The sequence below is a fragment of the Berghia stephanieae genome, chromosome 14 (assembly GCF_034508935.2).
Source record: "Berghia stephanieae isolate SIO BIC M18660-M18661 chromosome 14, UCSD_Bste_1.3, whole genome shotgun sequence".
Lineage (NCBI taxonomy): Eukaryota > Metazoa > Mollusca > Gastropoda > Nudibranchia > Aeolidiidae > Berghia > Berghia stephanieae.
In genome coordinates this window covers 14,485,933-14,502,830 of record NC_088373.1, presented here as the reverse complement: position 1 = coordinate 14,502,830, position 16,898 = coordinate 14,485,933, and the positions used below count along the sequence as shown (strand labels likewise).

Genomic DNA, 16,898 nt, shown 5'->3' with positions numbered 1-16,898 from the left:
TATTATTATTAGTACTACATACACTGTACAGGTCATTGGTAGTGTGAATATACATAGAACGGTCCTGGGAGTAATATTTAAATTTTGGCCATAAAACTTGTTCTTCAAATATCAATCGATAAATATGCCCCTCACCTTGTCAGAAACTCAAAAACGTGAGACTTCATCTTATCTCAAACTCTCAAACTTAAAACCGCAAGGAAGTTCCGGGTTTGAGAATTTTTAACAAGATTAGGGCCTTTTAGTTTATCAATATTTTGAAGAACGAGTTATCTGGCCAAAATTGTTAAAATGACTTCTTTTTGTTTTCAGAGTATGACAGAACTGTGGATATAACCTTGTCTGCATCATATTATTTGTGTTGTTACCAACAGCTTGAAGTACCATGATGATTACTTGATGACTTTCTCAGATTGTAGAAATGATAACAGTGGTAGCACTGTGAAGAGACTTGTTATTCTACTGGTTGGTGGGGAATTTGACCTGTCAAGTTGTTAATCAAAACCACATTGCATGAGTCTCAGAAAAATCACATGGGACATGCAAGGGTCATTTCCATCCATGTAACAGTCCAATTTTTAATAAAAACAAAAACTTTCCCCCAGATTGTCAAATCGGGACGGTTGTCCCAATCTTATCAGGACAGTTGACCGCTAGGCTATTATAATATTCTAATATCAGCACACTTACCATCTTCACTAAGACGTGGACGTAAAATATCAAGTGGAAGAATGTGTGCATATCTGTTCTTGCTCCTGTTCTGTTAAATCAGAATGCAAAAAATGGGAGAAATAAAAGTCTTAATACACACCAAAATAAATTTTGTACTGAACAGCACCAAAACAAATTAGATCTATGTCATGTGATAAAAATACAATTGTGGACAAACACAAAATAAAACTTTACAAGTGGGAGTGGATTGAACTCTAACCTGACGTTTTATCCATCAAATTTCACATAGAGAATGAGATACACATATAAGTTGCACGTTTTTGGGTAATTTTCTTGCAAAGGTCAGAGTTGGCGGACTATTTAATTTGCGCATTTATTGTATATCTCAAACTAAGTAATTCAAGGAAAACCGAACTATGAATGAGATTGAAAAAGAACTATCGACAAAACAGAAACAAGGGACATGAAGGGTTTTGTCACATGTCAAAATTAACCACATTTAATTGGTAGTTTTACCGGATATCTACTGACATAATGTGTCATTGGTTGAAGTGGTCTTGGCCTAAAATGAGTAAAACTGCATATTATTGGAGTTTTAACAGTTAATGACCAAAGCCAGCGAACGCTTCTTTTTGTTTCCAGTCCAAGATTTTTCTTCTACAGAGAGGACGTACCAAATATTTCCCTGTCATCAATCTGTTTTTTAAAAAAAAAAAAATGTATTTATGTTTTTATTGTTTTTGATGTTGGCTGAAGAAGGGTTTTGAGTCCGAAATGTTCGTTTGGTATTTTGTTCTTTTTTTTAAGCTGTTATATTCATTTGTGTTCCATTACTTTTTAATTTCAATAAATAAATTCCACAGGAAAATTTCAATTCGAGTATACCTTGGCATAGTTGAGTCCTTGGAAAAGATTCTTTATTCACATTCTCTCACCATACTCAGGTGTAAAATAAGTACCTGGCCGTCAACAGCGTTGTCTTTGTCCGAAAAATTGTAATGTCGCCTAATAAGCGTCATGTCCCGTCCTACATGTTAACTGTTGCTGTTGACCAGGACCCCTTGTAAAGCGCTTTGAGCACATTTAGTGGATATTGCGCTATATAGAAAAAAAAAAAAACAGCTCAAAAAAAGCTCTTTTTCAAGGCAGTGGCCTGTATTGTAAGATGGCTTGTATAGAAGGAACCTAACCTCTGTGACTTGTACTGAACGAAATGAGAATTTGATTCTGTACGGTCTGCTGAGGGGATAGATATATCAGGGATGTCCTTTACGAAAAACATTAAAAAAGCCTGAAATGTTTTCATGTGAAGACTATATGAAAAGATTTCGCGCCAAGTTTCACTTCATCAAATAGAATTACCCTTAAATCAAAAAAAGTATAAATATCTATCTAGCTCCCCTTTACTATTGCCTTTTATAATAATAAAAAAAAAACAATAAAAAAAACAAACAATTTAAGTCACAAGCAAAAACAAAACAAAAAGACTGATAGCCAGAAGATTTTTTTGGCTTTTTTTTTGTTTGTTTGTTGCTTTAGGTCTCTTCCAACACAATTGAGGTTATATGAGAGACCGCTGAAACAAAAAAACAAGCAATCTAACAAAAATAGTACAAATGTAAATCAAAATCATAACCTAAAGATATCATAAGCTAAATTATAAATAACCAAGAACAAACAGGCAGAAGATTTACAGAAAAAAAAATATCCTCTGTCAAAAATACAATCACAAACCAAAGAAGCAGGATAGGCTAGTAAAGAGAAGAAGAAACGACATCACTATCGGATCGTACACCCATGCGAACATCATAGGTATACGATTCAAGGGTGATGCTCTCATCCAACCACCCGCTTTTTGGCTTTAACAGGAAAAAGAGCATCAAATGAAGCATTGTGTCGTTTATTGAACATGGAGAAAATATGAAATATGGGTTTTTAAAAATGTGTGCATTTGTTTTAAATTTTATTTATAGAAGCGCTTACTTCCGCTTTGAGAGCTTGAGTACACTGACTGAGGTTGATCTTTGGTGTTAAAGACTGTAACTGTTTGAACTGGCCTTCCAAGCTTGTGGAAGCTGAAGTAGAAAATAATACATTTATATTTAAAAAAAAGAAAAGTGAGGAAAAGTAAGTCCGTTGTGTTGTTTTTTTATTATTATTTTTTTTGATGGGGGGGGGGGGGGGTTCTTTCTTTTTTTTTTTTTTTTTTTTTTGGGGGGGGGGAGGGGTATTGGTTTTCCTTTTTTTTAATTAAAAATTTTTTTAATAGTGATGAGAAAACAATTGAAAGAGTAAAACAAAGAGCAAAGGGGGACCCCAGAATCCAGAGTGTGAAAACAGCAGTTTTTGGATTTGTGGATTCCAGACCAGTGAAAGCTGTCCGACACTGTCAACAACAACCAAAAAAAAAAATTACGCCCTTCTGCTACAGTATCATTAGATAAAGAAATTAAGGAGCAGGCAACGGTGAAAGATGAAGAACTGAACAAGTGTGTATGAAAGGTGCCAGACAAAGCAAGAAAGAAAAGTACAAGAAAAAAAAAAACCATCCCAAAAAAACAGTCGATCTTGAGTTTTTTGGGATGTTTTTTTTCTTGTATTTATCTTTATTGCTTTGTTTGGCACCTTTCATACACACTTGTTCAGTTCTTTATCTTTAGATAGCATTGCCTAGTCATTCCATGAAGAAATATAGATAATCCATCAAACAGGATGTCTGATGTCACCCCTGTTGTTCAAGTGAGCAAATTGGGGGTTAATAATTTTTCCCAAGGAAAAAAAACACAAAGTGCCTGAAGTGGAGCTCGCACTTGGGACCTCCGGATCACAGTGCAATGCCTAAACCACTCAGCCACTTCAACCCCGTGTCATGGTGACATTAAAAAGAAAAACAAATGTGGCTGACAAACTTGGTTTAATATTTTCTTAAGTAAACATAATGTTTGTTTTTTAAAAACTTTTGGAGCAGAACTATATTCATTCATTGATCTTAGTACATACATGATAGAATGTAACAGAAAAATATGGGATAAATTCTGGTGTCTTAATCATATACAATAGTATAAATTGTGGGATTAATTTTGGATCCATTTTATTTTGGTTTGCTTTTTGTTGTTGTTTTTTATAATGTAAAAAAAAAACAAACTTTATATCATATGTATAAAAATAAAATTCCTTCAAAGAAGGAAAGAGAAAGAAGGAAAATATTAACCCATCAGTTGAGCTTCAATATAAGTATCAAAATTAAACTTTAAAATTCGTCCAAATATAAAATTAACCATTATCATTTTAAAGCATTACCAGCCTGGTCTTGGTTTAACAAGTTGTCTATTTGTTCACACAGATCCTGTTGCTGCAACATTGTGTCTCCAGCTTGAAACTCTTCCAAGATGCATTCATACACAAAGCGGTAGCCTTCAAATGTACGAATACAAGTTGGTCGACTTTTTCTCATCCATTTGGTGAATTTGAACAGACTCACCTATGGGTTTCACAACATAAAAAGAGAATACAATACTTTCAAATTCAAATTACAGAATGATTTGTTAAAATACTAACGAAAGAGTGAAAATGGAGAGGCTTCGTAAAGGAGCAATACAGACAATGGAGGTTTAGGGTACAAAACCTTCGTCAGCACAGTACACAAATTAAAGTGGAAACACGATTTCCATGTGAATTTGTGTATTGTTGTGCTGACGAAGGGTTTGTACCCAAAACGTCAATTGTCTGTATTGTTCCTATACGAAGCCTCTCCATTTTCACTCTTTCGTTAGTATTTTCACGATCACAGGCTTCAGGCCACCTATACCGTTTTCTACTTTTAGAATGTTTTGTTATACTTTAAAAAAGAATGATTGTATTATAAAATGCATTCCCATTGGTAACCAGTGTTGCCAAGCTGCCAGAGTATTGCACAACATCGACTATGTGATCTAGTGGTATGACACTCGCTTTCGGATCGGAAGGTCCTGTCAGAGTTCGAGCCTTGCTCAGCGCATAGTTGAGTCCTTGGAAAAGGATCTTTACTCACATTCTCTAACCGTACTCAGGTGTAAAATGAGTATCTGGCTGTTAACAGCGATGTCTCTGTCAGAAAAAACTGTAATATCGCATAACAGGCGTCATGTTTCGTTCTACATGTTACATGTTGCTGTTGGTCAGGGACCCCTTGTAGAGCGCTTTGAGCATATTAAATGGATATCGCGCTATATAAAAGCTCAATTTTTTAATTGCACAACATCAAGCAATTTTCTAAGACAAACAAATCAAAAGCAAATGCTATTTGAATCTTTTAATCCTTTTTTTTGTGTGTGATGAAATGGATGCATGAACATTTTCATTCTATGAAAATATGTGTGTCTTCTTCCTCTCAGTGGCTTTTGAAAAATTTGCTCTATCGATGACAGCAAAATATTTGTTGATTTTCTTTCAAGCTTTGGCACATTGACTTTATTTGTGTTTCCTACAATGACTTTACAACATTTGAAGAGAATATTTTTTCTTAAAGCTGAAGAGAAAATAATTAAAAAGTTAAAACATTGTGGGTTTTTTTCACCATATTTTAACTTTTATTTCTTTTTTTTTATGACATCTTCTGCACCTAGAAATAATGTAACAATGAGACTGAGTCATAAATGAGATGATATGTGACCCTACGTCTCAAATCGGTATTATGTTGCAAGGGATCTGACCCCAAAAAGGGAATTTAGAATCAAAATTATATGAAATATGAATTTTGAGCTTTTGTGCAATGTGAGAAATTATATCCATTGTTCACCATAACAAATAAAAATAAATCCTAATTTTATTTATTTTTAATTAATTTTTTGTTGTTGTTTGGCTGTAAATTCAATTTCGAGTTCCAAGTCCATCCCAAAATAATACCATTTTGAGGCAGTGGGATACAAATTGAAACACTGGATTCAATCATGAAGATATAATTTACGAAGTTAAAAATAAAGCCACCACTTACACACACACACACACACACATTACACACACACACACACACACACACACATTAAAAAACAAACAACAAAAACAAACTGAAAAAAACACATCAGCAGTTCTGACTCCTTTTCTGCGCAGGTTCAGAACCAAGGACTAAGCATAAAGGTAGCTCTTCTCAGTCTTAAGGTCCCTGGAGCCAGCTTGACCCAGTTGTTTTCATTAAAACGGCCGCAACAATTACTTGCTATCCTTTAAGACGAAGCCTGGTCTACTATTGCAAAGCAATTTACACAAGATCTAATAGACTCAACAACCTAATAATTAGGACCAGGAAAAAAAAATCAAGTGCACTCACTTCCTATGTGACACAGAAGAAAATAATGTTCTAAAAATATTAAAAAAAAAAAAATAATAGAGCTTTTATATAGCGCAATATCCACTAAACGGGCTCAAAGCGCTTTACAAAGGATCCCTTGCCAACAGCAACACTTAACATGTAGGACGAGTCATGCCACCTGTTAGGTGATATTACAAATTTTTCGGACAGAAACAACGCCGTTAATGGCAAGGTACTCATTTTACACCTGAGTACGGTGAGAGAATGTGAGAGTAAAGAGCCTTTTCCAAGGACTCAACTATGCGCTGAGCGAGGCTCGAACCCAGGACCTTCTGATCTGAAAGCGAGTGTCATACCACAAGACCACATAGCCGCACACCATCATCTATCGGGACCCTTATACTCACATAGCCTTCCAGAGAATAGTCATCAATCAGAGCGTCCACAGCAATGAAGACAGCTGACTTGCCAGATCCAGTGTCACAGTGGACCAAAAGGGGACTTGTTCTGGCGCCATGCCACAGTCGCACTCTGTACCGAAGGTCAAGGATAGGCATGGGGTCATAGGGCACAGAATCCACGGGCCATGTGGTGTACTGAAAGTGGGTCAAGGTCAAATCTTCTATGCGTGCGCTGGTAATTTCCATAGTCCTATTCAAAAAATATAAAAAAGATTTCTTCGTTATTTTTCAGTTTAAAAAGTAAAAAAAAAATTGAAAAATCCAACAAGAAATTTAACCTAACTTAGAATCTTCCAAGCCACTCAACTTTCTGTAAAACTCAACTTCAGAGAATTTACCTTTTAAATTAAATATGGTGGCATTGGTGGCCCAGTGTAGAGTTTCTAATTTTATAACGTCAGTTCTGTACTGTTGACAATGACCGTAAAACTGTGACCCCTCAAAGCGCCCTTAGGTAAGGCACTTAAAATATTATATCTTGCTCAACTCGGGTAAAATAGGTATCTGGCTTTGCAATAATCCCAGCACAAAAAGAATACCTAAAAGGATGAATTGCAGTCTATGGGATGAAAATTTAGTCCCATACAGCCAACTAGGGGAATGCATGAAGCATTGAACATGTTTAATCTGTGGAGATGTTCTGTATGACGTATCTTTCTGACTATATGACACACTTCCCAAAATTTTTGCCTTAATCAATTTTATTCTACCACAAGCCCCTCTAGGGTATAAGCCGCACTGATGTGTAGGACTTACTGATATTACAGTCATTTGATAAACCAATAGGTACCGACGTGTGATGATTTCAGTCATAATTTATTTGTTACAATGGCATGAAGTCTATACATTTGGCTGATGTGGACCAGGTAAAATACTAGCTAGCAGTAGCGAAGTGTGATTAGTTTTTGTTTTAGTTTTTAAGGCTTTTTTGCAACACATATAGATCATTTCAGCACTAGTAAAAAAGAAGAAAACGAGACAGTCAAAAAAATATAGATTTACAATTAAAAGCACACAAGAAAAAGTAAGACAAAGGGGAATGCTTTAAATAGGGAACTATTATTTCTCAAGCATATCATTTCAAAATACCACAGTCTGACAACGAAAATGTCAAAGTGTGTCTAGAACTATATTGCATGGGACAGGCACTTTATAAATAAATTACATCACCACCACCACCACCACCGGCGCTACCGCCGCCACCACCACCACCACCATCATCATCATCATCATCATCATCATCATCATCATCATCATCATCATTATTATTAATTATTATTATTATTATCATTATTATTATTATTATTAATGTCACGTCTAACATAAATTTACCCATACTACAATCCCGTTGAACAGACCTGACAACAAAGTTGGCAAAATCCTCCCTTTTGGACACCCTGACAATCACAAGCCCTCCAGCAAAGATGCTGTCTTCGTCCCAGTATTCCACGGGCTTGACAATATTTGTGTCATTGCACATCATCACGATTGTCTCAATTCTGTAGAGCAGGGGCCAAAATGAGTGAATCTTTCTGAGCGTTTAGGGGTTACTTCTGGTTTACAAGTTAATCTTTCTGAGCGTTTAGGAGTTACTTCTGGTTTACAAGTTAATCTTTCTGAGCGTTTAGGGGTTAATTCTGGTTTACAAGTTAATCTTTCTGAGCGTTTAGGAGTTACTTCTGGTTTACAAACTGTAAAGCAGAGACTAACAGTTGTGTGCTACCTTTTTGATAGGATACTAGTCTATTGCAAATCACTTTTAATCCGATTCTAATTTGCCTAATCAGTGTTGGGTTGACCAAAGGATCAGAGAGAAAGGATGCTCTACCAGAACTTTAGACCCTGTGTTTTGTTCTTCAGCAAGATACAATAAAAATCAAATCAGATAACTCAGATGTGTACTTGGCTATAGTTTTAGCAGATTTTGAGAGAGTCCGTGCAAAAAAAAAAAGGCGCCCAATAGGTGACAAGTTTTGCATGAGATTGAAATTAATGAAGGTTCACGAGGTAACATTGGGATATCTATTAATCAGAATTTTATATTATATTTCTATCCTTGTCCTTTATTCACTATAAATTCTAAATTAAGCTTTTATATAGCACAATATCCACTAAATGTGCTCAAAGTGCTTTACAAGGGGTCCCTGTCCAATTAGGACAAGACATGACACCTGTAAGGCGATATTATAATTTTTTTGGACAGAGACAACGCTGTTAACGGCCAGATACTCATTTTACACCTGAGTATGATGAGAAAATGTGAGTAAAGAGCCTTTTCCAAGGACTCAACTATGTGCCGAACAAGGCTCAACACAGGACCTTCCGATCCGAAAGCGAGTGTCATACCACAAGACCACATAGCCGCACTATAATATTAATTGACAGCTGTAACCTAAAACACTTTAGTCCTAAGACATTGGAGAAATCATTCAACTTACTCACAACTTATTTGTCTCAATTCCAGGACAAGGGCTGAAAGACGCATAGAAAAGGACACCAGATAGAGACAGATAGATGACCCTACCCATAACTCCCGCCAATCATCCATAACTTTACCTATAGATAGTATGCGCTTGGCTAAGAAGCTCATAACATTGCCATCCGGAAGTATAACGGACAAACACACAAAACTGTGTGTATCCATGAACGTTTATAGTCGGGGTAATACAGTTCAGTGAGCATTACTCATAAACGCGGATGGCAAAAAACAATAACAAATACCCGAGTGACGTCATCTTTGAACTATCTATACTTAACAACAATCTTCCACTAAAACACTTTAGTCCTTAGACATTGGGGAAATCATTCAACTTACCGGCAACTTGTTTGTCTCATTCCAGGACAAAGACTGAAAGACGCATAGAAAAGGACACCAGACATTGAGAGATAAATGACCTTACCCATAACTTGCACCAATCATCCATAACTTTACCTGTACTTAACAACGATCTTCCAAAAATCCTCCACGGTGCCAGCATTGAAGGGACTCTGGGCAGCAATGTAACTGAGGAAAGCGCCACCACCATTACCGTAATCAGCACTACCACCTTGACGACCAATGCTGCTACTTCCAACGGTACTTCTACGATTACCACCAACGATACTTCCTCGTACAGTGGGATGGTCGTGGCCACCCGGGTTTATAAAACTAGCATTATAGTATTCTGTGTCATTTCGGTGTGAGGCTTCCAGTGTTACCAGGCTATGGTCAGGTGGTAGGAAGGATGGAAACCTGGAGATGGAAAGTAAATAAATTTGACAAATCAACTTTACAGAAGAAATAAAGGATGCACATATGCTGATCATGTATATATATATATATATATATATATATATATATATATATATATATATATATATATATATATATATATATATATATATTGTTGTAAGGCCAGCAATATTATATGGACTAGAGACAGCAGCTACAACAAAGAAACAAGATAAAGAAGTTGAGGTGGCAGAAATGAGGATGTTGAGATGGTCACTTGGCTGGACAAGAAATGAACGAATTCAAAGGTTGACTGAAGTGAAGAATGTATCAATAAATATGAGAGAAGATAGATTGAAATGGTTTGGACATGTAAAGAGACGAGAGAGAGAAAAGTATTGGACTTAAAATAGCGGGAAAGAGGAAAAAGAGACGCCCAAAGACTAGATGGTGGGATAAGGTAAAGGACGATATGAAAGAACAGGGCCTGGAAGAAGAAGATGCTGTGCTCAACCGAGATGCATGGAGATGTTGCATTCATTATGGCAACCCTGCAAAATACGGGAAAGCTGAAGGAAGAAGACTCACATTTCGTCCAAGATGGCCATTTCTACGCACAATGCGTTTTATCAGTTGGCATATATTTATGATGTGATGCCTCAAAATCAAAGTTTGTATTTTACTTGACTTCATCTGGTTTTGTAATTACTGGTATCCATCCCTATGAAGCCATTTAATCCTTTTTACAGTGTTGTTATTATAGCGCTAGTCTACATTCATTCTTTTTTTAAAGAATTTATAAAGCACAATATCCACAAAATTTGATCACAGTGCTTTAAAAGGGTCAATAGCCAACAGCAATGATTAATATGTAGGATGAGACATGACGCCTGTTAAGCGATATAACTTTTTTTTTCTCATCAGAGTTCAGAGACAACGCTGTTAATCAGGTACTCATTTTATACCTGAGTACAGTGAGAGAATGTGAGTAAAGAGCCTTTTCCAAGGACTCAACTATGCACTGCTCAGAATGAGACTCAAATCCTGGACCCTTCGGGGTGAGAAGGTGAGTTTCATAACACTAGACCGCACAGCAGCACAAGGATTCATCATGAAGTAACCAACCTAATTGTTTGTATCTGTTTTAACCCAAATTAATGAGTAGTCATTGCATTCTTCTACCAACACACTAACATACTTTTAAGAGATCAAAACCTGAAAAAAATCAGGTAAAAATTAAAGGCCTCAAATTTAAACAAGGAACACAGTTTTAGGTTCAACTCTAGGGGGGGGGGGGACTAGGAATCATGACATGAAACTTTTCAGTCATCTGAGTGTTACCATTTGATGCTTATTGCTTGTTTTCATTTGAAGCTTTATAACTTAACAATTATGTGAACCTACCTATTTTTCTCTGGGTTGGCCTTGGCCTTTTCAAAGGTCAAGCGTTCCATAAGATGATCTTTGTAAGTCTCGAGGGCCTGGTACTCATCATAAAAGGTCAAAGTCTTGCGAATGGCTTTCCCTCCAAAACTTTGTCTAGCTGACATCTTACTCTTTTTACTTCCCTTGTTATTGTTAATGTCTGTGGCAAAACCCACGGCCAAGCGACAATTTCTCCTTTGAAGAAGATTTGGAATAAATAAATCTTCTTTGAAAGGAGGATTGAACCGACTTTTACTCTTTTCATTGCAAGTCACAATGGGGTCACAAGTCCATGGATTTTCAGAATCCTTAATTTTTTTCATACATTTGCCCTGGTTCTGTTTCCAAAATAAAAGTTTCCGAAATGGTGTGCTCTTTATGTTTGATTTACTTTCCCTTTGCGGTGTCAATTCACAGAAACTTTCTTCTCTTTCTTCTGTTTCCATGTCTTTGACCTTTTCATTAGAGAATATCTCCATTTCTGAATTCAATTCCAATGGGCAATGCTTCACATTACTCTCCAAACAGTTACGTCTTCTGTGTGAGGATAAACCAATTGTTGTGTTGACATTTTTCTTTTCAGGGATATTAGAATTAATCGAATTCTTATCATTCATCGTGAAATCAACAAGATGTTTTGAAGCAAGTACCTTTTCCGAGCCTTTGTTTTGTTTGAATTGTTTATTGCTCTTCTTATTCATCCGTAAATTTTCCCATTTGATATTCTGAGAATCGGTAATATACAAAAGGTCATTATCATAATTGTTATCCTTGAAGCCTCGTTCATTGTGAGCAATCTCCACTGCTTTACTTCTTTTGTTTCTGCTCAGCCTACTGAAATCCTGGTCGTCAGCCTTGCTATATCTACTACTACTCTCTTTGCCAAAATCTAATTCACTAATTTCTTGTCTTTCAAATTCAATTCTCTTCTTTTTCTTTTTCTTCTTTGCAATCTTTTCCTGACAATGGTTGTTTTCAGGGAGAGGTAGATAACCTCTGGGTTTATGGTTGGCCTGTAGCTCAATTGTATCTCTACATCCTTCTCCATTTCTCATTGGTTTATTTTGACCATTGTCACTCTTTGAGTCAACTTTCTTTTCCTCAAAGTCCCTGAGTACTAATACGTTATCCCCTATCCCTTTATAATTATTGATTTTACGATGTTTTAATGACTTTCTGGCATTTGGTCGGTCTCCTTGTATTTTATGATTTAAGTCTCGAGTTGAATCACAACCATCATCATAATCATTACCACTACCCCCATCACCACATCCTTTACCAAATACTTTCACTTTCTTCGTATCACCATCACAATTGCCATCATCATCTTCCACATCACGATCACCATCAGCACCTTTGTCATCACCATCAAAATTATAAAAATCATTACCTTTATTGTCTGACCTAAATCTATTTCTTCCCAATACGATAAATTTACTACTGTAAGCATTATTACCATTATCACCATCCTTATGATCATCAATGCAATCATTATGAACATCACCAGTCCCCTCATCAATGTCTCTATCACCAATCCGATCACAGCCAATATTTGTCTCAACAACCTTAACACGTCTCATCTTTCTCTTCCTCCACCAACCAAAACCATCTCTTTTTCTCGACGTTGCCTTCTCTCCTTGCCTCAATGAGATTTTCTGTCCATAACTTTTCATATTACTATCTAATTTGTCCTCGACTCCTTCTTCCTTACCCTTTGACCTTTCAATTTTACCTCTCATATTTTCTTTTCCACCTTTCCCTCTCTCATCTTTACTTCTATTTTCTTCATCATTCACTGCCTTTCCTCCAGCCCTCCCCTTCTCCAACTCATTCTTCACCTTTTCTCTTCCACCTTTTGCTTTTCTCTTTTTACCCCTTACCAAAGTTCCTTCTTCGCTCTTTACCTTTTCTTTAACACCTTTCAACTTCTCTACTACTTCAACTGTTTCTCTTCCTCCTATACCAATCACCTTTTTTTCTTCAAACACCCCCTTTTCTCTCTCACTCATCACTTCCCCTTCTCTACTACCAACGTTCCAAACAGATTCCAGTTCACCACCATCTCCACTAACATTCCCTCCAAATTCCTTATTCTTTGGAGAACTCCATTTTGAAAACTGGGAGGACAACTTCTTCCCCAGAAATTCAAATTTTTTTCCATCTCCCAAACCCTTCTTTGAAAATCTTTGCAGCCATTTAAATTTATTACCTCCATACCTTTCCTTGGATTTTCCATCCCATTCCTCTTTGGAACCAGAATATAAATTTTCTTCTTCCTCTTTGCCATCATCATTCATCCTTGGGTATTCACTTTTGATAACATCACCATCATCATCATCATCATCATCAGCAGCAGCAGCACCATCATCATCATTCTTCTTCTTAAAACTTTCTGAATAGTAATTAATTTTTTTCACTGTATTTGCATGGTCTCCATTTTCCATGTAATCCAACTCTAAGGAATTGCCATTACTATTATTATTAGCATTTGCTGTTGGTAACAGATGCTTACTCGAGTTGATATTCCCAACAGAAATCTTCTTCACTTTTTTAATATCTCGACAACTTCTCATTCCTTCTGTGATAAAGTTCAAATTGGTACTTTTCGGCACAAACTTTGAGATATTTCTATAGCTTCCGCATTTATTACCTTTCAGTGGCTGATTGCAATTTAGGCTAATATTATCAGGATTACTCTTCTGTTTTATCTTCTTTATATCTTGAATACTCTTCCCTAGTTCACTGCAATGACCCATCTTTTTTGGAGTCAACATTTGGACAGGGTTCAGCCAACCGTCAAAGATAATCCTTTCGGTTGAAATAACGTGTTGATAACTGTTTTGTTTCTTTGATTGACGAGGATTAAAACTCGTTTTAAGATTGTGTAGATTAATTTTGGAGTTGTTTTTATAGAATTCATCATTACAATCCCTATTATAAACATTGTTATCCTCTTCATCGTTTCTATCACCATCAACAAGATTGCCATCACTAACATCCTTGTCTTTATCGTAGCTGCTATCATCATCATCGTCATCTTCAACATTATCATTATCATCTTCAGCAGTATCATCAGTATAATTATTATCATCATCATTATCACTACAATTATCATCGCTGTCATCATCATCATCACCATAATCACAAACATCATTTCCATCATGATCATCACCGTCATCATCATAATCATAATTGTCGTTATCATCATCATCATCACTGTCATCATCATAATTATCATCATTATCATCATCATCATCACTATCACCATTACAACTACCACCACCATCATCATCAAAATCCTCTAATATCCAATCATTTCCTTCTCTGACATAACTCTTATTATTTCCACTTCCATTATTATTGTTATTGTTATTATTGTTGTTGTTTATAATTAAATAACTACCATCCCCATCACCATAAACAAAATCATCATCATCATCATCTTCATCATGGTGAGCATCATCCTTATCAGCATATAATGGATATGAGATGATTCCATATGACAATTCTATTTCCGAGAGATGCTGGCTTTTAAGGCACTGATGAATTGCAATCATGCCATTTCCTCTGCATACATCCTCCACAACTCTGCTACTGTTGTTATTATTATTATTATTACTCTTGATATCATTGTTGTTGTTGTCATCGTCGTCGTACTTGATGGTGTTGTTGTTGTTGTTGTTACTATTGCTACTACTGTCATGGAAAATAACGCTTCCAAAACTGAAAATACTACTGTTACACTCAAAACTTGTGCCAAGATTTTCATCCAAATAATCAACATTTACTTTAACATCATTATCATCATCATCATCAGCAGAAGCAAAAGGTAAATTATTATCATCAACAGCAGATATATTATTATCATCATCATCCTCATGATCACTACCACTAAAACCACCATCACCACCAACACAACCACCTCGACCATCTTTAATATCATCATCATCATCGTCATTACTACCACGGCCAATTCTATTCTTAACATTGCCCACATCCAAGTGCACCAACTGCTTTGAAGATAGCAATGACAGCAGTCTTGAAGAACAATTCCCGGTTTTGTCCACCATGCCCAAAACATTGTCGAAGTCATCATTAACCTTGACACCGGGAAAGGTAACAGTGGTAGAACAATTGTTGTAGACAGGGGCATGAGTGGTTGTAATATCAAACCAGTTGAAGTTGCTACAGTTGATAATGTTGGACGAGGTAGTGAAAGCAGGAACAGAGGCCTCAGTAATAGTGCTGAGATCATTGCCTTTGAGGGGTAAAGCTACAAATGCTGCCTCGCTACTAACAGCACCGAGATAATAACAGTTGTTATAATTTCCATTCGGAGTCGATGTCAAAGCAGAGGCAAACGTGATGTCATTATTAGACCTATATCCGTCCTCGGCATTATCTTTATCACTGCTCGTATTGTTGTTATGAGTCTTGTCTTTCGAGGTAGGAATATGCCTGAAATCAAACATATATTTGAACATGTGACCAATCATCTCAAAACGGTATTATGTCGGGATGAATCAGAGCCCGAAAATTGAATTTAGTGATAAAATGATGAGAAATAGGAATTAAGAATGTTTTTTGCAATGTAAGAAATAAAGGAAGAGAAATTAACCCCGAGATTCATATTTGAGGCAATGAATCCAATTTTTTGTTTTTTTTTGTTTGTTGCTTTAGGTCTCTTCCAACACAATTGAGGTTATATGAGAGACCGCTGAAACAAAAAAACAAGCAATCTAACAAAAATAGTACAAATGTAAATCAAAATCATAACCTAAAGATATCATAAGCTAAATTATAAATAACCAAGAACAAACAGGCAGAAGATTTACAGAAAAAATAATATCCCCTGTCAAAAATACAATCACAAACCAAAGAAGCAGGATAGGCTAGTAAAGAGAAGAAGAAACGACATCACTATCGGATCGTACACCCATGCGAACATCATAGGTATATGATTCAAGGGTGATGCTCCCATCCAACCACCCGCTGAATCCAATTTCCAACACCTAGATCATCTGGATATTTTTATTTTGAGATGGAGAGTCACATATACCCATTATAACTGAATCCATACTCAGTTGACAACAGGGGGTTCAGAATAGCTCAGTTGGTAGAGCACTCGCTTCACACGCAATGGGACCAAGATCAATCAAGGGAGCAGTCAAATTTTTTTTCTGACTGTTAGATCTGATGGAAAGTACCTTGTGGTAGACTAGCCTCCTATCCAAATGGTAGCAAGTAATTGCTATTGCCCGCTTCACGCTGTAGAAAAAGGGATAAACTCTGGCTCCTTAACCTTGCACCTCTAAATGACTAAAGGAAGTTGACAACAAAAACAAAAATCAAAATAATGAGTGTCGTGGGGATCCCCATGTCCGTGTTGATAGAGTAAAAACCATCAAGCAAAGAGGCATGGTATGTGTAAAAAGAGAAAGCGACATTGTTGTTTCCATGTCTATCCAGCAGAAATTAGGTACGATACCTAGATCTGTGTAAATGTTGCTTCTCGAAGCTTTTGAGGAAATAAACAACAATGTGAAATGGAATGTAGGCTTCAATTTAATCTACGAAAACAGATAAAATGGACGTTTTTGGGTGTCCCCTTTATCAACCAAACAGGATGAATGAAACACTACAGACGAATGAGATATTGTGGTAGTGGCATTGTTATGATTCATCTTATTCATCTCTTTTATCTGTTTTCGTATATCAAATTGAAGCTTACAATCAATTTCACATTGTTATTTATTACCTAGATATGTCAAAACTGGTGGAAATATTTGATAGACAACCATCCTAGCTGAAGGACAACTTTATTTTGCCATCGCCCCGTAGC

General features: G+C 36.2%; 1 protein-coding gene across 1 annotated transcript in view; it reads right to left on the bottom strand.

Annotated features, from left to right (window-relative positions):
* LOC144960181 (uncharacterized) overlaps positions 1 to 16,898 on the bottom strand; it is a 70,742-nt gene that overhangs the window by 16,790 nt on the left and 37,054 nt on the right. Inside the window, exons 19-25 of the mRNA XM_078893204.1 lie at positions 11,036 to 15,514; positions 9,353 to 9,652; positions 7,779 to 7,919; positions 6,367 to 6,610; positions 3,973 to 4,153; positions 2,656 to 2,747; positions 691 to 760 (exon numbers count right to left, since the gene is read on the bottom strand). Of these exons, the coding sequence (XP_078749330.1) occupies positions 691 to 760; positions 2,656 to 2,747; positions 3,973 to 4,153; positions 6,367 to 6,610; positions 7,779 to 7,919; positions 9,353 to 9,652; positions 11,036 to 15,514 (5,507 nt within the window). The remainder of the gene's footprint in view (positions 1 to 690; positions 761 to 2,655; positions 2,748 to 3,972; positions 4,154 to 6,366; positions 6,611 to 7,778; positions 7,920 to 9,352; positions 9,653 to 11,035; positions 15,515 to 16,898) is intronic.